Source organism: Atractosteus spatula, chromosome 25 (genome assembly GCF_055471065.1).
Source record: "Atractosteus spatula isolate fAtrSpa1 chromosome 25, fAtrSpa1.hap1, whole genome shotgun sequence".
NCBI classification, from domain to species: domain Eukaryota; kingdom Metazoa; phylum Chordata; class Actinopteri; order Semionotiformes; family Lepisosteidae; genus Atractosteus; species Atractosteus spatula.
Genome location: NC_142730.1, coordinates 8,272,210 through 8,293,461, shown reverse-complemented (window position 1 = coordinate 8,293,461; position 21,252 = coordinate 8,272,210). Strand labels below are relative to the sequence as shown.

The 21,252-nt window shown below is 52.1% G+C and overlaps 1 protein-coding gene across 2 annotated transcripts; it reads left to right on the top strand.

Moving 5' to 3' along the window:
• Positions 1-567: 567 nt before the first annotated feature.
• On the top strand, positions 568-7,748 carry mtx1a (metaxin 1a). 2 transcript variants are annotated; one of them, XM_088905773.1, is made up of 4 exons: positions 568-962; positions 2,470-2,546; positions 3,339-3,496; positions 3,875-7,748. In XM_088905773.1, the coding sequence occupies exons 1-4, from the start codon at positions 666-668 to the stop codon at positions 4,108-4,110; spliced, it is 768 nt and encodes a 255-aa protein (XP_088761899.1). In that variant the 5' UTR covers positions 568-665; the 3' UTR covers positions 4,111-7,748. The 2 variants fall into 2 exon arrangements, with proteins under 2 accessions (XP_088761899.1, XP_088761898.1); XM_088905772.1 differs by having other exon boundaries at positions 628-962; positions 3,872-7,748.
• The last annotated feature ends 13,504 nt before the right edge of the window (positions 7,749-21,252 follow it).

The following is a 21,252-nucleotide window of genomic DNA, read 5'->3' as shown; positions in this document are numbered from 1 at the left end:
GTCCTGTAGCTGTAGCTCATTAATCTACAGTCCGGTAGCTCTAGTGTAGCAGCGCTGGTGTCCTGTAGCTGTAGCTCATTAATCTACAGTCCGGTAGCTCTAGTGTAGCAGCGCTGGTGTCCTGTAGCTGTAGCTCATTAATCTACAGTCCGGTAGCTCTAGTGTAGCAGCGCTGGTGTCCTGTAGCTGTAGCTCATTAATCTACAGTCCGGTAGCTCTAGTGTAGCAGCGCTGGTGTCCTGTAGCTGTAGCTCATTAATCTACAGTCCTGTAGCTCTAGTGTAGCAGCGCTGGTGTCCTGTAGCTGTAGCTCATTAATCTACAGTCCGGTAGCTCTAGTGTAGCAGCGCTGGTGTCCTGTAGCTGTAGCTCATTAATCTACAGTCCGGTAGCTCTAGTGTAGCAGCGCTGGTGTCCTGTAGCTGTAGCTCATTAATCTACAGTCCGGTAGCTCTAGTGTAGCAGCGCTGGTGTCCTGTAGCTGTAGCTCATTACTCCTGCAGTACTGGAGCTCCAGTGTGGCAGTGCTGATGTCCTGGAGGCAGTAGTGTGGAGAACGGATGACAGCTCTAGTAATTTTGGGGTTTAAATCCCATGTTGGACACTCCTTTTGTATTTTTACATGAGGGACTTCACTGGGGCTACAAATCTAAGTCACATTCGACATGGCTAGAGTCCTGGTCCCGATCCGGTCCGATCCGGCAGCTCCAGCGCGCCTGCGCTGTGCCCTGGCACTGCCGGTGGCCCTGACCTCTGTCCTCTGTCCGGCCCGTCGTCAGATCTACGCCCAGTGGGTCGACTCGAAGAACTACGTGGACGTGACGCGCCGCTGGTACGCCGAGAACATCCCCTTCCCGCTCAACTTCTTCCTGCCCAATCGCATGCACGCCCGGCAGCTGGAGCGCCTCCAGCTGGTGAGGGGGGACAGCGGGCTGGAGCCCGGCGAGGAGATCGAGAAGGAGGTGAGAGCCTGGGGGCTGGGGATCCCGGGCACCCACACTGCGTGGGCTGGTACCATCTTGGGGGCACCATCATTGCAAAGCACTGGGTGCAACCCTGGCATCCTGGCCAAATCCTGCCCTTTACCAGACATGGCCTCCTAATAATCCCCATCTCTGAACTGGCTTCGTCACTCTGCTCTCCTCCCCACTGAGAGCTGGTGTGTGGGGAGCAGACTGGAGCATCATCCAGGTGGGGCTGCACACTGCTGGTGCTGGAGGGGATCCCCATGACCTGTACAGCACTGTGAGTGGAGTGTCCAGAAAAGCGCCGTATAAGTGTAAGCAAGTATTTTCCCACCGACAGGAGTAGACTCTCTCTGGCTGATGTGCCAAAGCCAAAGGTCTCTTCACCTCCCCTGGATCTCAGTCCTGTGGAGGGCCGTGGCAAGGTGCAGTTCAGTGCCACATGCAGTCAAACTCTCTCGTCACAACCACAGCCACGCGCCCTCCCCCTGCAAGAAAGAGTTGGGCTTGGGATGTGACAAAAATTGGGTTTGTAGGGAGCAGGCCTCTGCTGGTATCCGTCAGGAAAAGACATCCTCGGATCTACTGGCTACTAGCAAACAGGCTGGAGTGGCCTCCTCTCGTTTGTCACTGCTCTTAGCGTGTTCTCCAGTCTGACACTGGGGGATGAGAATGCAAGAGAAGTTACAAATCAGAAGCCTATCTAGATCGTTGGGTTACTAGTTGCTAGTGGGTTCCAGGATCCCTTCCAGATGTTTCCCGAAAATCAGGGTTTCGGCTTCAACAACATGGAGGGGTAGCTTGTTCCTGACCCCCACCACTCTTTGTGTATCGAGGAATCTCATGTCCTCAGTTTTTTTATACAGTTCCCCTTCGTGTCCCCTTCCTGCCTGCGAATGTGTAAACTTGAAGCATATTGATGTTAAAACGACTTCTTATTCTTGGATCATGCAAGGTCCGTTTTCTACGGGCACACGGCAGGGTACAACCTGGACTGGATGCCAGTCCGTCACAGGGCAGACAAACAGACACGCACACTCACACCAGGGCCACTTTTCCCAGAAGCCAGTTAACCCACCAGCGTGTCTTTGGACTGTGGGAGGAAACCAGAGCACCTGGAGGAAACCCATGTGAACACATGGAGAACATGCAGACTCCACACAGACAGCACCCCAGGTCCGGAATTGAACCCAGGGCCCCAGGGCTGCGAGACGGCAATGCTGACCACTGTGACATGTGGCACAGGCTGGGCCTTTTCCGCAGGAACATCACAAGACCAGATGGCCTCTTATTCGCTTATTTATATGAAAGAACATTTAATTCCGCATGTGTCCTCACCAGCGCACATGTTTAGGAGGCAAAAAGTCAGCGTTCTGGAATGAGAACAGTAGCATTCCAGTATTCCCGCTCCAAATAAAATGCAGGAAATACATCCTGAAAACAACCCCCTCTGTGCGTCCACTAACGCGCTCTGTGCATCTGTCCTGTCTGTCCGCCCGCCCAGCTGTATCGCGACGCCCTGGAGTGCATGACCCTCCTCTCTCAGCGCCTCGGGCAGCACAAGTTCTTCTTCGGGGACTCGTAAGTCAAGGCCGCCGTTCCGCTCCGAAACTCCTCCCCCTGAGGGAGCCGCCGGGCCGCCCAGCCTGGGGAGGCCCCCCCCTCCCAGCGGTTATTTCACTCCCCACTCTCGTTTCCTTAATGGATCCAGTCGTGTGCTGAGCTGGAAGTATTGAAGGCGTTCACGGGCAGCCTGGGGCTGGCTCGGGGCCTGGCCGTCGTTTTGGTCGCGCGTGACTCCAAAGCAGGCGATGGCACAGATGGCACAATCTAGATTTAGAGAAAAAAATTAATGATTAACGCATAAACGTTAAGAAATCGGATGTCTGGGAGGGGCTGTGGGAATGTCAGTCTTTGGAATCCACTCCACTTTATGCATCTGTGACCGCGGTGAGCTTCATGCCGTTACTCATGTATTAGGGTGCAGTGTTACGATAGTGATGCTTTGCCAGTACTGCCCCCTACTGGGCGACATCAGGCAGTGCTAATTTGAGGTGAGGCCTGCATATAAGTAAATGGTACATACCAAATCAGCCTCTGTATCAGTGTGTCTTTTACCAGCATTGTACAGAATAGCAGGGATGGGCAGCTCCAGCAGGTTTTACAAGCAACTGATTAAGACCTTCAACAGCATCCAATTAATTTAATAGTCATAAGTATAAATCAGTAATTAATTAACAGAACCCCTTGGCCCCTGCCCTGTCTGTCCATGCCACGCGGGAACTGGGTGATGTGCTGGTTCCCCAGCAGTCTGCTGGCCTCTCCGTGACCCCCGTGCCCCGCTAACTCTGGCTCCGCGCGTCTCCCTCCCAGGCCTTCCTCGCTGGACGCCTACGTGTTCGGACACCTGGCCCCCCTGCTGAAGGCCAAGCTGCCCAACAGCAAGCTGCAGCAGCACCTGCAGTCCCTGGACAACCTCTGCCAGTTCTGCACCAGCATCCTGCAGCTCTACTTCCCCAGCGAGGGCAGCGGTGAGCCGGCCGACCCCCCCCCCCCCCTTCTCAATCCTTTTCCTCCTTTTCCGAGCTGGAGATTTCCCGCTCATTGTTTGCGTTCAACACTCGGCACTGTTATTTTAGACTCCTGCTGTGACCTTCTCCGTTTCTACCCTGCATGCTCGCGTTAACGATGGATGATCGATCATTTCTCTCACGCGTGATCAATGAATCTGGGGATCACGCTGCACAAGAATGAATAGCAGTGCTGTCTCCTGTCCCTCATCCCTCGTCTTACTTAGCGTGGCTTTTCCGAAGGTTCTGAGCGATGCTTTGCACTGTCCTGCTGTGGCTTCCTGCCGATGGCGTTTTAACTCGAGGTGCAATTTGTCTCTCTCCCCCCCACCCCAGTAGACGGCCCGCCCCGCAGAGCGCCCTCTTCCCCCCAGACCCCGGACGGCAGCGACTTCGACCACGAGCCGCACAAGAGGCGCAAGCAGGTGCTGTCGGCCCTCGTGGCGCTGGGCGCCATGCTGAGCTACGCCCTGCTGACGGGCCTGCTGTCCGTCCACCGGGCCTCGCCACAGGGGGTGCTGCTGGACGCCAGGAGGCACAGACTGCAGGAGCAGGAGGGAGAGGAGGAGGACTGAAGATGGCGGGGGGGGGGGGAGGAGGGTTTATGCACACACTGACACTGGAGTTGGGGGGGGGGGCAGGGGGGTTACAGGGGCTGGAAATCCACAAGTTCTTGAGGACAGCAGGGCTCCCACAACTTCCCAGGAACCACGCAGCGGGATCAGAGAGCGCCATTCCAGTCTTGCCTCGTTTCCAGCATTTCATTTGTTTTTCTTCTCCCGGACACGGGGCACCAGTCCCTCTCCTGTCCTGCGGGACCGACGGGATGCTGTCGGATACCTCCGGTCTCCCGTTATGCATTGCTTTCAAGCAGACTGTTTTTTTGTTGTTTTTTTAAATCAGCAACACCTAAGTCGGACTTCGGAATGGAAGTCGTCCCGGGTCCAAATTGGGGAGGGGGACTGGAGCCGATGTCATACCCAGCCACGATCGCCCCAAGCTGCTTATTATAGCAAATTCTCTGCAGCCTAATACTTAGTTTGAATGTGCCTGCTGTAATAAAATGATGGGGATTCCCCTGCACATGCAATCATCTGGTCTGCTAGCCTATCCAGCCTGCTGATAGAATTGCAAAACAGTTGCGGAAGAGAATCCGATTGCTCTCGTGGCCCAGATGTGCCCGACGAGACCCTAATGTCGGGATATGGGCTTGGGTAGCTGTCAGGCTACTGTCCTCGGATCTGTGTGATCTGGTGAAGGTATGTAATACTCCGCATGGAGAATGGGGGTGCTTGTGCCCAGATGGGTAAGGAACTTGAATTTGATCCCGTCTTCATGGTCCCCCCTGGCTCTCCTTCCCCGCACTGGAAGATCACCTCTGTTCCCTCTTCGTTCAGTTTACATGGAAACCTGCTCTGTCGCACAGCGCAGAAAAGGGAAATCAGTGCTTTCGGAGCCCTTGTTTTATTTCTGTCACGTCCTCAAAGAACAACCTCAGGGTTGGAAAGCAATATCTCCTGCGAACGTCATGGGTATGAAGACGCTAATGACTCCTGAACACCAGTTCGGTATCGGACGTGGCTTTTCGGGAGAAAGGGGGGTGCCGATACTTTTTTTTTTCCTGCCACCGATCTCTGTAAGCCCAGGTGTACGATTGTTTGTTTTAAATCGGAGAGTTCGGATAAGCCGCGGAGACACGGACACCGGGCGCCCGCGGCCCACGGGCGGCGCCAGTGAGAGAGGAGCCTGCCCCCGCCGGGCCAGCGTGCCCCCTCGGAGCGTCTCTGCTGTCCGGGAGCCTCCTGGGCCTCCCCCCATTGAAAGAAGGGGGTGCGACATGAATCGAACCGGGGGCACAAAAACGGAGATACTTGCATGGGAAGTAACCCAGTTGACGCAGGAGTGATCTGCAGTTGCAGACGTGAGTATTGGGGCCCTGTACAGGAAGTGCAGTTTGTATATTCGGTGTCAGTGCTTCTGCTGTTCAGGGCTTGTTCGGCCTAGGAGCTGGCAGGAGGGCTTTGCGTTTGCAAACGAACTGGCGAAGAATAAGCAGGAGCGGTATTTAACTGGACGAGCTGACATCCGCGATGGGAGAGGCTACGCTTTCTTCTTGGCCCGGATTTGTGCCGAAGATCCTCGGGAAAAGCAAGCATCCAGCAGGGGGCACTCCGGGAACCCTGCCCCCTCGGAGGGCCAGGCAGGGCGGGGCCTGGGGGTTTGTTTTCCCATGGGAGATTTATCCCGGAGCGCTTTTGAATTCCCGGGTCTGACAGCGAGTGAGTGGGGCTTTGTGTGAGGGGAGGGGGGGGCTTGGGGAAAGAGGCACAGCCTGTATCTTTCTGTAGTGGTCCTGCAGCAAAGCCGAGTCCACTTGCGAGCTGGACCATGTGGAACATGCGCCTATGGACAAGGGCAGTGGGCACTAGAGGCCGTGGAGAGGAACCGTGGCCATACTCGGCCCCTATAGTGCTCTGTGCTTTGCACCCTGGTGTTGCCAACAAGGATAAAACCCCACTGTTATCCATAGCAATTTCAGTGTTCCGCAGTTGTCATCACACTTGGTGAGCAGTACCAAGGCCTTTTCCAAGCACCCTGTTTGTACGCGTTTGTTATATGGCCAAATTGTTTTTTCCCCCCTTTCCTCTTGCATTGGAATGTATACTGGAGCCCCATCCAGGGTGTTTATGCTTGGCGCCTGTTGCTTGCTGGGATAGGCTCCGGGTCCCTTGAGTTGGATGAAGCGGTTAGGAAATGGATGGGTTTTGGGATTGGCGGAAAGATCGTTTCTGTTTACTGTTAGGCTCCCAGATGCAGAATTGCTCTGTCTTTGTGGTACTGCTTTAACCACGCAGTCATGGAAGGAGCAAATTTCACACCCCCTTGGTCGGGACGGGATTACGGCATCCTCCTCGTGTTCGCGTGTCGGACAGACGCGTCCTCTGCGCTTGGGTCTGGGGCACCTCGAACGCAGAGAAGTATGTGCATTTTCTCCAGCCGCAAATTACAGTTGGGTTTCCCAGGAACCGCACTGGCTCCAGGCAAGAAAAAAAAGCCTCTAGCCAACAGCTTGGAAGGGAGCATCTGGGCTATCGCAGTAGCTGATTCTGACAGGGCTTCTCGACAGCACTGGCGCTAATGGGCTCGAGCTCACAAGGGGATCATTTGCGTTCCTGTGACAGCGCCCCCCGGTGGCCATGCCCATCGTTCCACTTGCAGTGTCCCAAGCGAGATCCTGAGCTGTGTGGGCTTTCGGGGGGGATGACACACCAAGCTATTGGGTTTGGGGCTTGTCGATTTTAGGAACCGCTAATTCCTAAAGAAGGGGTTTCAAGCTGTCATCTACAGAGTGCCGAGGGGAGAGTCTCCCTGGAATGGGAGCCTCCAATTCCACATGCGTTCCCATCCGGGAGATTGCCGACACTCATCAGGCCTTCTTAATGACTGATCAGGAGAAAGGAGAAGGCCGCCTGGGCAGTCAAGCTCAACTTGATAGGCGATGGGTTTGTCGGAGTTTTTGTTGATCTTTCCCTCTCATCCATCTTTGTTTTTCAAAGAATTCCAGGGAATTGGCTTCATCGGAGTGGGTCAGTATGTGGCTCCAGACACCCACCTCCAAATCCCAAAACGCCCCAGCAGTGAGGACTGGCCGGGCAGGGCAGGGCTGTACTGGTCCAGACATCCCAAAGTCCGACCCTGGATCACGTCGCTAGCCGACTGTGACGGTGATGGTCCGGGTGTACCGTTCTCTCCTGAGCAGTTGTGTCCCATAATCCTAAACCGATTGGTGATTCCAAGTCGACCAGTTCTGTAACAACAAGACTGATGAGGAGCGCCTTCGTTTCTCTCTTGTGTCCCTGCGGCTGTGGTTCGCAGTCTGTGATCTCTCTCTGGCGGGTGGTATCGTGGAGAGCATGTCAACAGGTCTTCTTCAGCCTGCTCTTCAGGATCGGCCTCAGTGTGGAAAGTTCTCTTGCCTCCTTGGCTCGAGCTGTGTCCCAGCAGTCTGGCTCGTGTGGATGAGGGCGATGGGACAGTTTTCTTCAGGTACAATTGGGGATTAAATTGGGGAAAAATGTGATTTATCTTAAACTGTGGCCACTGCATTAAGCCGGCCTGTGTTTTATTGTTCTTATCAACTGAGCTGGAAAAACCAAACGATAATGTTTATTTTTCTTGGGGCAGAGGATGATTAAATCCAGGTGTTTGGATACTTGGTGTGTGTTTTGCAGTTTTTGTGTTGTGGCTCACTTTCCATTAATTTTCAGCCTGTGTTGTTTTCCCAATATAGTTTGTAGTTAGAGCTGAGGAACTGGGAGAGACAGAGGGAGGCAGTGTGGCCAAGCTGGGGAGAGGTATAGGTTTAATGTCAGGCTCATAAATAAATCAGTAGGAAGCGGACAGTGTTCCTGCCAGTGACAGTGAAAGCAGGAATGCCCTTTTCCGCTCAGGACAGTGGCCTACCACTCAGTATCTGAAGCCACAAGGCCCTCCAGCCTTACATTACGCTACAAGTCAGGAATTTAGCTTTGGCCTCTGTTCAGTCCAGATTATACAACTCCAAAAATCCAACCAGAGAGGGGAAAAAAAAAATTGAACTGGATCAGCGCAATCAGCTCACGTTAAAATGAAACCCTCCTCCATAACAACCGTGCCTCCTGGGACCTGTTTAATGACCTCAAAGAATAATCTGGACAAGAATTCCACTATTAAAAAAATCCCTGGTTGTCATTATTGTTGTAATTTTTCCACAGCTCTCAAATCCTGACTCAGAAAAATCTGTGTAGCATTAGGGGGGGGGGGGGGGGGGTGGAATCTTAGAAACTATGTCATTGTTTTGTTGTAAAAGAGCAAAAGGGGGGGTAGCAAATTTGTTTTGAAGAGAAGGGATGAACTTTTCATTCTCGCGTTTCCTCGATCAGATCCTCATTGTAGATAGGGAAGTCGTTTTCAAGCAGAGTAAATAATTCAATGAATATTTGTGTTTGCAGGGAATCTACAATCTCTCCCCCCCCCACCAGCAATGCTATTGAAGCCAATACCCTGGTATAGTAGGAATTGCTTTACACAAAGGGTGGCGGAGGTGTGGAACAAGCTGCCCAGCCATGTGGTTGAAGCCCCTACCCTGGCCTTTCTCAGGAAATGGTTGAGCCAGATCCTGGAATAAATGATCAATTAGCTAGTAACTACTGAAACACGTGAGAGGGGCCAAATGGTGTCCTTGTTTGGAACGTTTATGCTCGTGCCCTGTGTTGACATTTGCTCAGACTTTTTCCTTTTTCCTCCGACGTTATGAGCCAGAATTTTGGCCCAGACCTGGGCACCCGCTCGCAGACACTGTGTCAGTGCGCAGGAACCCTGTTCAGAAAGCCCTTCGCGAACAGAGGCGGCTTCAGACGGCGCGCACGAGCTGAACAACGGGCGATTCTTGCCGCACGCTGGCCAACCCCCCTCTCACCTGCCCTTGTTAAGTGCCGTTGCCAGGGCAACTTGAACATAATCAAAGCTAAACATTTCCCAACCTGGCAGAGGCGGAGAGGCGGGGGGGGGAGTCTGAGAGAGAGAAGGATTTGTCAAAAAGAAGCTGCTTTCACTGGCTCTTCCATCGATGAGCCCCTCACCTCTGCAGTGTCTGCCCTGTGGACCCTGCCAGCAGTGGGGCTCAGCCAGGGTTTGGGCTACACTTGGTATCGTCTAGATGTCACAGGCTGCTCTCTGTTGTTTTTTTTCCTGCTTTAATATGGTACAGGCGCCCCCACGAATGACATAGCTTTAACTTCTAATTTAATGCAGTGAAGGATTTCGGCACCTGCCCGGGGCGGGACAGTACAGGGGTGTCCTACTGCGGCTGTCTGCTTTTTTTTTTAAAAAAAAAAAGGTCCCTGATTCCTGCACCTCTCGGAATGGGGGGTGGAACTGGAGAGTGGACGCTTCGGAGGATCATCCGCAGCGGGGTGGCCACCTGCCTGCAGATTCATCGAGATGCTTGGAGACGGAGCTTGATTTTCACACCAAGTTGAAAATCCATTTGCAATTTCCACATTGCTCCTTTATTGCGCTTAATCAAATTGGGGGGGGAGGCTCCTTCCTTCGGATGAGACATAAAACCAAGGTCCAGACTCTCTTTGGTCATTAAAAATCCCAGGGTGCCTCTCGACAAGAGTAGGTGTGTGACCCCCGGTGTCCAGTCCAGATTTCCCCCCTGGCCTTTACCAGTCATGGCCTCCTAATAACCCCCATCTCTGAACTGGCTTCATCACTCTCCTCTGGTGTGTGGGGAGCGGACTGGAGCACTCTGGCTGCCGTGGTCCGTACAGCAGAGCTGGTGCAGCACGCCCCAGCCAGTCCGGAGGAGGACGCAACTTCCGTGCACCTGGGCTGTGACGTCACCACAGCGGCCAGGCCAGGTCTGTGCAACACTCCCAGCAGGCACTGCAGCGTCGCAGGCGCCCGGGCACGGTCGGTCTGGCTGTCGTGCACAAACCAGACGACAGGATCACAAATCCGGCGATGGCTATACTCCGAATCTCCAGTCCTCGTCTCGGAGAGCACCAGTGCAACAGTTTTTATAAGTCACCTTTAAATCGCCAGTTTCTCAAGAGTCAAAACATAGCAGGTAGTGTTAAATTACAGAATTCAGAGCTGGAGCCAAACTCATTCGCAGGGTACCGTTAATTGGTTAAGTCACTGGCTTAACTGATCAGTATCTCACAGATGTTCCCAGGTATTTATTGTCCCTTGATTGACAGTCCCATCTGGCCAGGGCAGGGCAGTATTGTGGCTCAGTGATTAGGGGCCTGGATATGTGTTTAGGATGTTGTGAGTTCAAATCCCAAGTGAGACACAACTGTTTTGCTCCAGTAAATTGCCTCGCTGCATAAAAGGGTGTAAGTGTTCTACTACTAGATAATGGCATCAATTATAAAAAAAAATATTTGAATAGTTCAAGGTGACCTACAGTATGTTTTCAGTTGTGGTCCTTCAGGCCCTCTGCTGTACTTTCCAGTTTTCAGTACAACTGCTCTGTCATAAGCGTACTGATTTTTTCTCCAAGACTTTAAATTTTAAGTAAATTTGACTAAATGTGTTCTTAACCAAATTAAAGTAAGATTTTAGTCATATGATGTTCTTAGATTAGCTTAAATCAATGATTTTACTAGCCTTTGATACACGTTCCATGTAAAGTTACATGGACAAAACCTAGACTGACTGCACACAGCAGAACCATGCAGGAGTGAAGGCATGCAACTGCAAGTTCGTGGAAGGGTCACAGGGGTCAGGGGTCACAGGACTCCTGCTGGCAAGCTTCCCCATTTTAGTTGGTCCCACAGGAAATCCTGTGGAATTTGTGTTGTAAGGAGTAAAACTTGTGACTTGTGACCCAAGTCAATAGTGTCTCCTGGTTTACATTCAAAATATCTGATGGATTTAACAGATCCCCTTGACTGAGCTAGTAATTCTCTTGGTTCTTGTAGTGTATTTTGTTTTCTGCCCTCCCAGTTTGGAATTCAGAAGAGCAGTGATTCCTGTAGCACTCGCAGAGAGTACTCCTGTCACAGAGACAGGCTCCTTGGACACGCCCACCCATTGAGCCAATCAGCTTTGCTTATGCGGTGAGTCTGATAGGAGAGTCAGTGCCGATTGGAGGACCAGACAGGTTCCTTGGACACTCCCATCCATGGAGCCAATCAGCTTTGGTTATGCAGTGACCTCAGTAGACCCCGACAGGAGAGTCGATGCTGATTGGAGCATTTTTTCTCACTTCTCTGGGAGAGCACAAGTAAGCCGATTTTTGCACGACTCCTCGTTGCACCAAAAGAGACGATTGAGCCCTGCCTGGCTCATCCCAGGTGAGAATCTTGACACCTGGATCGGAGAGCACGTTGTGTGCCCTTAAAGTTATTTCTAGTGGGGCTACAAGGGAGGTCCTAGTACTTTATTGGAAAGCATCATCTCAGAAGCCTGGGCGAGATTTCAATGTACCAAAGAAAATGCCCAACTAGAAAGGATTCTACTTCATATTGAAACTGAGAGTGCAGGTTGAGGACAGAGAACAGAAGGCACTTTACGCTAAGAGGTGTAGGTGTCTGGAACAGCTTGGCCAGCTGCAGTGTCAAAGGACATTGCCTGAAATCGTGCAAGAAATACTTGGGTCACTACGTCGACCCAAGCCACATCGATGAGGAGCCACATCGCCCTCACTCATTTGCAACTATAACTGTAGCCATCGAATGATCAAATGCATTACAAAATAATATATTTTTAACAACATTTGAGCAATTGAGCGCTCGGCTGCAAAGAATCCCGAAATGCTCTCGAATACAGGCGCTGCTGAGTCCCCAGGACAGTTTGCGACCCGCTCCAGCGGAGCGGAGTGAAAACAGACTTCGCAATTCGACCCGCTCCAGGCTGATATCAGCTGGTCTAGAATTCCAAGACCATTTGGTCAGACTGCGCGGGACTGGAGGTAGAAAAGCCCGTGTCGCTCTTTTCAACCCGAGGAGGAGGGGAAAGGAAACCAGTTCGCAGACAAAGGGTTACGAATTCCTGGATGGGACGGCGAGTCGCTGATTGACGCGTTTTACTATCCGCCTTTAAAAAAAAAAAAGATATTTTTTTTTCCGTTACTGGAGCGTGTAGCAATAACGCGCGATATGATCAGACACTAGAAGCCTGGATTCCTCTCTCTTTCCAACACACGGAGGATATCGGCTTGCCCGGACGGCGAATTGCTGAACCCAGACTGCGGGTCAGGCGAGCACCTTCAAAAACGGGGGGATTCCCAACTCGAAGAGCTCACCAGGAGTTTCTTTTCGGCTGGCCGAGTTCCACGCACGATTTCGGGAGACATGGGTGCGAGCCACTGGTTGCCCGCTCTGCTTTCAGTCTCTGTGCTGCTGACTGCCGGCGTCTGTGACTCGGACACGCAGGAAATGCAAGGTAACGTAACAGTAAAATAGCCTCCCGTGATCTTTTCCACAGCAAAGAAGGGGGGTCGGGGGGAAAGCCGTGTTTCGGGAATGTTTTAAATAATAACCCCCACCGTAATCTACACGCGCGCACAAAAGTACTGCATGAATAGCTGATACCGGCGCCTAATCCAGCTATTGAAACATTTATTTTTAATAGCAGTATTTTCTTTAACATCGTTTTCTGTTCTTCTTTAGGGAAGTTTTGTATTGTCCCTTATTTAAACGCTTGCTGGGATTTTGCACTTTTTCGTGGCCTACAATTAATAAGTTAACCCGAGACATATCTTTTTCAGTCTGTGCAGTTGAGTGGCAGTCTCCTTTTCCAAAATTCCCACGCACAATCAATGCCGTTGTCCTCAAAAGGCATCGGCAGCACGTCTAATATTCTCTCGTTTAGACACAGCCTGGTCAGCGCTAGAACAATGAATGAACTTGTTTCGCTACGTCTCATTAGAGTCTAACTTGTTATCCCGCGAAACATTTTCCCTAACGTCAAACATCTGCATTTTTTTCCGTTTCACCTCTCTCCGCGACGCCGCCACCGAGCTCCTTAAAAAATTCACTACCGCAGTATTTGCATCTCTTCCTCCGCCGCCCCCGCCTCTTGTAAAGGAAGAAAACAAAATTAACTTCGCAGGAATCTCTTTAAGGACGCAGGTCCGGCTCGAAATCCAACATAAACGTCGTGGCAAACTAGTGCACGAGTTTAAAACTCGAAGCACCGCCTGTTACATGTCACCGAAATGAAATGACTAAATAATCTGGTTTCTTCCGAAGACTGCAGCTGTTTGGCATGTGTGCCTGCCGGCTTCTGGCTCACGGATTTTCAGCATGTTGCACTGCCGCAGCTGTCAGGCGCCGCAGACAACCTGAATCCCGTCAGGTCACCTCGTCCAGGGCAGGTTCGGCAGACCTTTGGGGTTTCCCTGCCTGAGATGTGTGCCTATAAGGCTCTCCGAAAATTATCTTTTCCAGGCTTTATTCCCGTTTTTGGGGAAACAAAAGCTGGAAAAATAGTGCATCCCAAACCCAGAACAGGAGTCACTGTTTTACACAAAGGGTTGTGGGTGCCTGGAACAATTTAACAATTTGAGCTCCCAGCCTGGCTGCTAATTAGATTAATTAGCTCTAAACATGCCGAACAGCCCCCGTCCTTTCATTTATTTTTTAAACTGCTGGAGTCTATCCCAACAAGCAACAGGCACAAGGCCGGGGTACACCCTGGATGGGACACCAGTCCATCACAGGACACACACAGACACGCACACTCACACCAGGGCCAGTTTTCCCAGACACCAATTAACCCGCTGGCATGTCTTTGGACTGTGGGAGGAAACCAGAGCACCTGGAGGAAACCTGTGTGAACACATGGAGAACATGCAAACTCCCCACAGACAGCACCCCAGGTCAGGAATTGAACCCAGGGCCTCGGCACTGTGCCGCCCAAAATTTCCACCTTTCTTTTGCAAAGTCTGGATTCCTTAGTGAGACACATCAGTATTAAGTGCTTTGTGTCCCACCCAGTTTATGAACCCACAACCTTCCAGTTACCAGCCCAGAGCCCCAGCAATTATCTAGATGTGCTGTGGGCAACATCAGCTGGTCAGGGTGTTAACGTCCTGTCTGTGACTGAACAGAGGCCTGTTGTAGGTAGGGTAAACCTTATCAGGAATTGTGTTAGCACCTGCTCTGTGCTATCTCCTGTACTTCATAAAGGGACCATAGCTTTTGGCTTAATTATTTTAATCAGACCACATTTTATTAACCACAGGCTTGATTGAGGTCTTGTGACTCAGATGAGTGAGTCACAAGAATTTTACTGTGTTTCTGATTTTCATGTCACATTCTTTATCGCCTGGCTACAATGGAGGCTATATATGTTGCTGCACAATGAAAACACAGCAGTCTCCTTTTTGTGTGAATAGCTCACTGGGTCCATACTCCCTGTACTGACTTGCCAGTATGTTGTGAAGAGTGGGCAGATATTACTCCTGTTGTAATACTAGTGTGCTTTGGGGTGACGGCTGAGCTCAAGTCATGTCATTTCTCAGAAAACGACAGGCGCTCACTGCTTGAGCCGAGTTAACATTTCCAAAACGAGGTAAGAATCTGGAACAATCACTGTTCAAAACCAGCATTATTTTCTTGTGAAAATTGCTTTCAGCATAATTGAAGGCCGGCTGCCTGGAGAAGGATATACAGTACTGTGCTCCTCCATCAGCAGACTAGTCAGGAGAATCCAGAAAACCAGCTCTGGGAGGGACAGGATTTGTCCTACATGGCAGAATGTCACAATTCCAGCCCAGGACAGTCCCGGCAGTCTGATCCATCTGCCCGATTATTTCCAAGCCACTGTGGCCTTAGCTGGGGGATCTAGCTCCTGACCGGAAGGTCCCGGGTTCAATCCCAGGTGGGGGCAGGTGATGGAGCTTGCTCTAATTCCTTCCAGACGGCTCCCAGGTCCACTCAGCCTGCTTTCCAAGTGAGTACTGGGGATTAATCCTTCTGGGGGTAACAGGCCGGCCGGAGCGTGATGCTGACCACCTCACCTCCACCTCCAGTGTCGGATGGGCAAGAAAAATGGTGGCCCTTGCCCCCCATCCCCCCATGGGCCTTTATGGCACGAAAAGGGACCTACCTGTGGCCTTAGGTCAAGTCACAAGTGTGACAACATGGAGACCAGAGGAATAAATCCATACTCCTCCGTATCCAGAATCCCACCTCCTCCTCCTCTTCCTCACATGATGTAATCCCCACAGGTGGAGAACAGGGCAAGCCACATACTTCATAACAAACAGAAGCAAAACTGACATGTGTACTCTCCGCCAACAGCCCCATCGTCCGTTGCTGTGTCTTATCTGCTTGGTAAGATCCTGAGCAGGAGCGCTGTAGGTGAGTCTTGTGTTGTTGACAGTGCAGACCTGGGCTGTAAGCTCAGCGCGCTACAGTGACATGGACAAGCCCATGGGCCAGCTGGGTTTCCATGCTCGACCACTTCTGCAGTGTCAGCTTTCTTGAGCACGTGGCACTGTGACCACTAGGCCTGCTGACGTGGGCTTCTTGTGACGAGGCCTGAGTCTAGTAGGTGACTGAGACCAGCTCACCTCTGCATGCTGGCCACAGCTGTACAGGACGTGTGGCAGAACCTCCCACCGCTGTCCGCCCAGAGGTGGGCCCGGCCCATGTGTCGGCGCCGCCAGGACTGCGTTATCCCTCGGGAAGGGCATGTCATGGGGTGGAGCGGTGGCACTGTGGCTAAGGATCTGCGCCTGTGGCTGGATTGCCAGTTCAAATCCTGCAGCCGGCAGAGGAATCCTACTTCGCTGGGCCCCTGAGCAAGGCCCTTACCCCCAGCTGCTCCAGGGGTGCTGTATAAATGGCTGACCCTGCGCTCTGACCCCCAGCTTCTCTCCCTGTCTGTGTGTCTCATGGAGAGCTAGCTGGGGTCTGCGAAAAGAGAAATTCCTAATGCAAGAAATGGTAGATGGCCAATAAAGTGATCTTATCTTATGTCTCCTGCTAACTTTAGAGTCTTTTCATCTTGACAGCGCATCACATTCCGTGCCGAAAAACCTGAGTTCCGATCTGCGCGGTTGTGTGAGACCTGCGCTTACGATACTGTGCTCTCTGCGACCCATTCAGGCTGGTGGGCTGTGTTTCCTTTGCGCATCAGTGTAGGAAGTGAGCCGGACGAAAAGCACACAAAGCTGAGAACCAGCAGATCCGGCCTCTCGGTTCGAAGAGGGTTAAACTGGGTTGTTTTCCAGTGGCTCACACGGGGGCCGGTGCCACAGGAAAATGAGATGCCCCCTGAACTTTGCTGCTGGGGCTGGATGTGTTCCAGGAATGTGTGCCAGTGGGAAAAACACACTTCTTGTGCAGGAGGGAGAAGCCTGGAGACCCCGAGCCTCCTGTGAAAGTCCAAAACATTAGTTGTTGGACTGGGGGCAACAGTACTCATTGTTAAATGCCAATTAATTGAGACCTTACTCCCAGATCATTCCCACCAGTGTCCCACAGAGAATCTGGAATCCCGGGACAATCCAGGAGAGCTAGTCGTGCAAATATGACCCCTGTGCTGGAAAACTCTCATTGCAATAGAATGCTATCATCTAGCTGGCAGCATTGCTGTAGGTCAGGGCTGTTCGGTCTGGTCAGTCAGTTGGCACCACCATAGTAGGTTAGTCTGCTGTGGCATTACAGCACTTCAGTGCAACCGGCACCTGGATTGTTAAATTGATCCTTCTGGTTATCAATTAATTAAGCAGCGGATAGTTGCAAAGTTCTTCACTGCAGTGGGTTGAGCGAGGGACTTGTTGAGTGGTCCTGCTGCAGCTGCACGGTCGCACCTCTTATCAAAGTTTACCGTGGTATTCGGTTATCTCTCACTGTTGCACCATGCTTATAGCTCGCATTTGATAACGTTCGGTTACAGAACCCTCCAGCTCGAGTACTGCTTTGCATTCTGACTGTCTTTAGCATGCTTTAGTGCCCAGAAAGCTGAGTAGATCTGTCCTCTCCATTCAAAGAGGTTTAAAACTGGTTACCATAGTACACATAGCACACAGTGCTATAGTACAGTTCTGGGGCGAGACCTTGTCTATATCTCAGTCAGGCACCCAGTGTACGATCTGGAGATCACAGCTGGGCTCCTGGGCCAGGATGATCCACTGACCTGCCCCAGGCGACTTGTTCAGGGCCTGGCTGCATAATCACTCGTATCTGGCACTCAGTCCTATCCCTCACTTGATCTCGATCAGCAATAGTCAAGCCCCCTCCAATCTGACAGAGCACTGGGGAACTCGCTCTGCTCTTCCAGTACCCCTGTGCAGTGTTTAATGTGGTCCGCCCAAGTTCCTAGCTTTAACCTTTTATATCGTCAGCATCTCGGCCTCCCAGCCATGCTGCCTCTGCAGAGACAGTAGCTATATGAGCTGGTCTGCTGCTCGGGCAGACTGCTCTCCAAGATCTCTTGGACCCCCCAGCAGCAGCTGTGACCCCCCAGGTGAGGATCAGCTGACATCCTGTTGCGCTGTAGGTGTTTTCATGTTCTCAATTCAAGGTGCTCTATCAGCATGACCGATGGGTACAATCAGTGTTGCCAAAGCAAATAAAAATAAAATGAACATGAAACAAAACAAAAAATATAAAATCTACAGACATATTATAGCCATTTACAACAAAGACATATCATAAAATATTGATATATACTGTAGACAGATGGAGCATTATTGGGAGACAGGCTCACTGCTCCTCAGGCTGGGACAAGAGATCACACACTGGGCTTCTCTCTCTCACTTGGACTGAGCGTCCTCTGCGGATGGTGTGAAGCTCAGTCTCCCCTTCTCCATCGCTGGCACTGTGCCTGTGTGCCCAGTCTCCAGCGTCCCGCACCTTTCAGATGTAATTGACTCACTAGTGTGGGGGGGGGGGGGGGAGGAGAACTGGCAGGCAGAGGCAAAAACAGAGGGGGAACAATAGAGGGGATGAAGGCAGGGAAGTCGGGGTCCAGCGAGCTCTCTGCTGATTTCTAGGGGGAGGGGCTTGGGGAAAGCGGAGATAATAGGCAGGAGAATGGCTGGGAGGGGGGTGGGCTGGAGGCATTGTTCTCTCACAGGGAGAGCCGGGCTTTGATGTCCAGCCAGGTGTCAGAGTGAATTACGCAGCGTCACCCCTCTGTCTGGGAAGAGCTGCAGGGCCCTGGACACAGCGAGCTCGTGAGAGCGAGCGGTCCTGTCCTCCGCTCCAGCCAGACGGGCGAGAACTGCTCATGTTCCACTACACGTGTAATTCATCGGTGACTAGGCTTAATAAAATCGAGGAGAGAAGCAGCAAGTTGACCATGATGGGAGGGAGGAAAAGTCTTAGTTTTAAACGTGACACAGAGAAAGTGGAAGGGGCTGTAATTGCAATAGCACGAGCATTCAGGGACTGGAGGGAAAAATAAAGTTTAGGGTCACTCAGGATAGTTTAGGAGATTTACACCGAGAGCTGTGGGAGTCTGGCACTAGCTCCCAATTCATGAGGCAGACGTCGACTCCATGTGACCCTTTAAAGGGACGGGTGGAATTCTGAAATTGCTTAACTAGTGACAGCCAAACAAGCAAGATAGCCTCTTATCTGTTTTGTGTCCTGTATTTTCATGTTCAGAACAGGAGCAGCGCTGACACTTACGATACAGTTTTTTGGAAAGGGTTTGGATGGGGCTCTGCATCCCAACGTCAAAAGTTCAAGATCAAGATTCCTCCCCCCCACCACCTCCTCTCTCGCTTCCTCTCCTTTCCCTGTTTCCCCTTCTCCTGGTGCACCAGGGGGATCTCTCCCGTTGTTGGACTGACTTTTTCCCTCTCCCTTTCATTTCGGATGGAGGGATCAGGATTCTCCATCTCCTCCCCGATCCCGACTGGCTTGGAACAGTCACTTCACAGGCCCGGAGCGCTAAACCAAAGCCTTCTCATCACGCCCCACAGCTCCAACGCCACTTCGCCAGTGCAAGGAAAGCACTTTTAATGTGCAGAAAGGGCTGTTCCCAAACGGAAACTGGTAACTCAAACATAAATGAAAGGAGCGCAGGGCAGTCCCTGTCGCTGCTGGTCAGTTCTGGTGCGAATGCACACACACCTCTCCACGTTTCCCCCTTTCAGCCTCCCTTCGTTTCCTAGGCAACCACACAACTCCCCCCACTCCTGAAGGTATAGCGGCCCTAAATTCGGGGTGCCCCCCTGCCGAACGTCAGGTGAGGAAGTGGCGATCGCTACAATCCAGTACGAGATTGTGTCACCCCCCCAGGGGGGCTGGGGTTCAGGCTGCTGGACGGGCTGGGTGTCTGTCTGCAGCCCTGTCTGTGAGATCTGGGGGAGGAGACTCCTCTGGCCTGCGAGTTCTTTGGCACAGCTTTTTTCTCGGACCTCCATTTCCACCCAGACTTGCAGGCATCACAGACTGCCTCCGCTCTCTCTCTCTCTCCTCTTCTGCCTGAATGGCTGCTCTGTCTGAGGCTCTATCTCCACCCCGCCGTCAGCGCCGTGCAAGCGAGGCAGCGATAGCGGAGCTGCAGAAGCAGATAGGTGCAGCTACAGAAGGCAGCCTTTGTGCTCCTGAAGTACTGAGCTCTCTCCCCAGCCAGAGGGAGATCCCAGGGGCTGCTGCTCTCCGGGCTCTTGTGGACTTGATTAAAACCTTTCTCCTTTTTTTGCCATGTGTGCCCACTGAGACACGTCGGCTTTTCTCAAACCGGCAGTGGCTGAGATTTGCAGCAGATCCGCGGTTCGGAACTGGCAGTTGTAGTTCAGCTCAGCCCACTGTGTCAGCCCTGATTGCACCAGCTGGGTGGGCCTGTGTGCTTGAGGCCTGCGGGGAGCACACTGCCTGTCTGGGGAAGGGATCCAGCCTGTCTGTCTGCTCACAGGGGCCCTGAGCCCTTCCACTGCTCTCCGGCACCTACGGGTGTCACTGCCGGGGCAGACTCCCGTCAAGAACGTTGTCTAAAGACCCTGTGCGCGACAGTCCTGCTGCAGCTGCACGGACGCACTTCTTCTCAAAGTTTACCGGGGTATTCAGTTCTCTCTCACTGTTGCACCATGCTTATAGCTGGCATTGATAACCTTCGGTTACAGGCCGGTGACGGTATGATCCAGAGGAGTATGGAGAAGGACGTCAGGGGAAGATACAGCAGGGGGGGCAACCAAGTCCAAACAGGTCCAAAAAGGGGTTATCAGGGCGCTGTCCATAATCCAAAGGCCAGAAGATCCATCCAAGATGAAGACATTTAAAATCCCCGGGAAGGGGGACCGAGACCGGGAACGCAGAGAACTAAAAGCATAACAGGACCCGGCGCTCCGAGCCCCGGACTCAGAAGGTCAGGACGCCGTGGTGAAGCCGATGCCATCGGGCCACTCCTGGACCCGCTGGTAGGCGGGCTTCCAGCCACCCGTCTCCCAGTGCTGAGCCAGGAACCGCGGAGACGCTAGGCTTTTACACCAAAACACAAGCAAGACACGCTGGGAAATGACCAAACCCATTCCCAGCGGAAAAGGGCAGGAGCGCCCTCCGGTGGAGGGACGTGGAACATGACAACAGCAGGCTGTTGCAGCTGACGGTAAACCGTTTTTGAGCCCCAGTGGCGCGGGTTGAGGGCAGCCGAGGGCGACAGTCTCACAACAAGCAATCGGCCCCAGCATCCAGCCGGGAGAGGAAACTCGGAACGCGTCTTTGAAAAAACGGATATTGTTTCCAAAAATTGAAAACAATTAACAGAACAAAAGTCGCCACCAAAAAAAATGGATTTGGCTTTTCCCTTTTTGTCAAAAATCGGTCAGAAGAATTTGTTTAAAAACTGCGTCTTTGCAGCTCGTGGCCTTCCAGGTTTAACCCTTCAGCAGTGAGTGAAATCGAGTCGAGTTCACAGACAGCCTGTCTCCTGTCTCGTGATCAAGGGCTTTAAATCTCCTATGCTATTGTGTTCCGCACCGCAGGGCTGTAGTGCTACAGAACAACGTGGTGTCGTTCTTTAAGAGAAAGAAGCAAGCTCAGCAACCCTAGTACGACATACCCCAGCAGGGTGTTCAGCACACAACAGACTTAAATATTTGCAACGCTCCAAATATGAGATGAGGTTTTGAGAATGCGTTCCCTACATTCACACTATGGCTCAGGAGGCTGCCAGAAAAGAAATTGGAGCCAGTTGAAGACACAAGATTTTGAAAAAACTATCCCAGCGATGGGCTGAATTGGGGGAATGCCTAT

What these genes read in the sequence shown, in the direction of transcription:
- mtx1a (XM_088905772.1), top strand. Translation starts at nt 666, where the DNA reads ATGGCTAGAGTCCTGGTCCCGATCCGGTCCGATCCGGCAGCTCCAGCG. An exon ending in GCGAGGAGATCGAGAAGGAG is followed by an intron (nt 963 to 2,469) that starts GTGAGAGCCTGG and finishes CCGCCCGCCCAG; the next exon opens with CTGTATCGCGACGCCCTGGA. An exon ending in CTTCCCCAGCGAGGGCAGCG is followed by an intron (nt 3,497 to 3,871) that starts GTGAGCCGGCCG and finishes CCCCCACCCCAG; the next exon opens with TAGACGGCCCGCCCCGCAGA.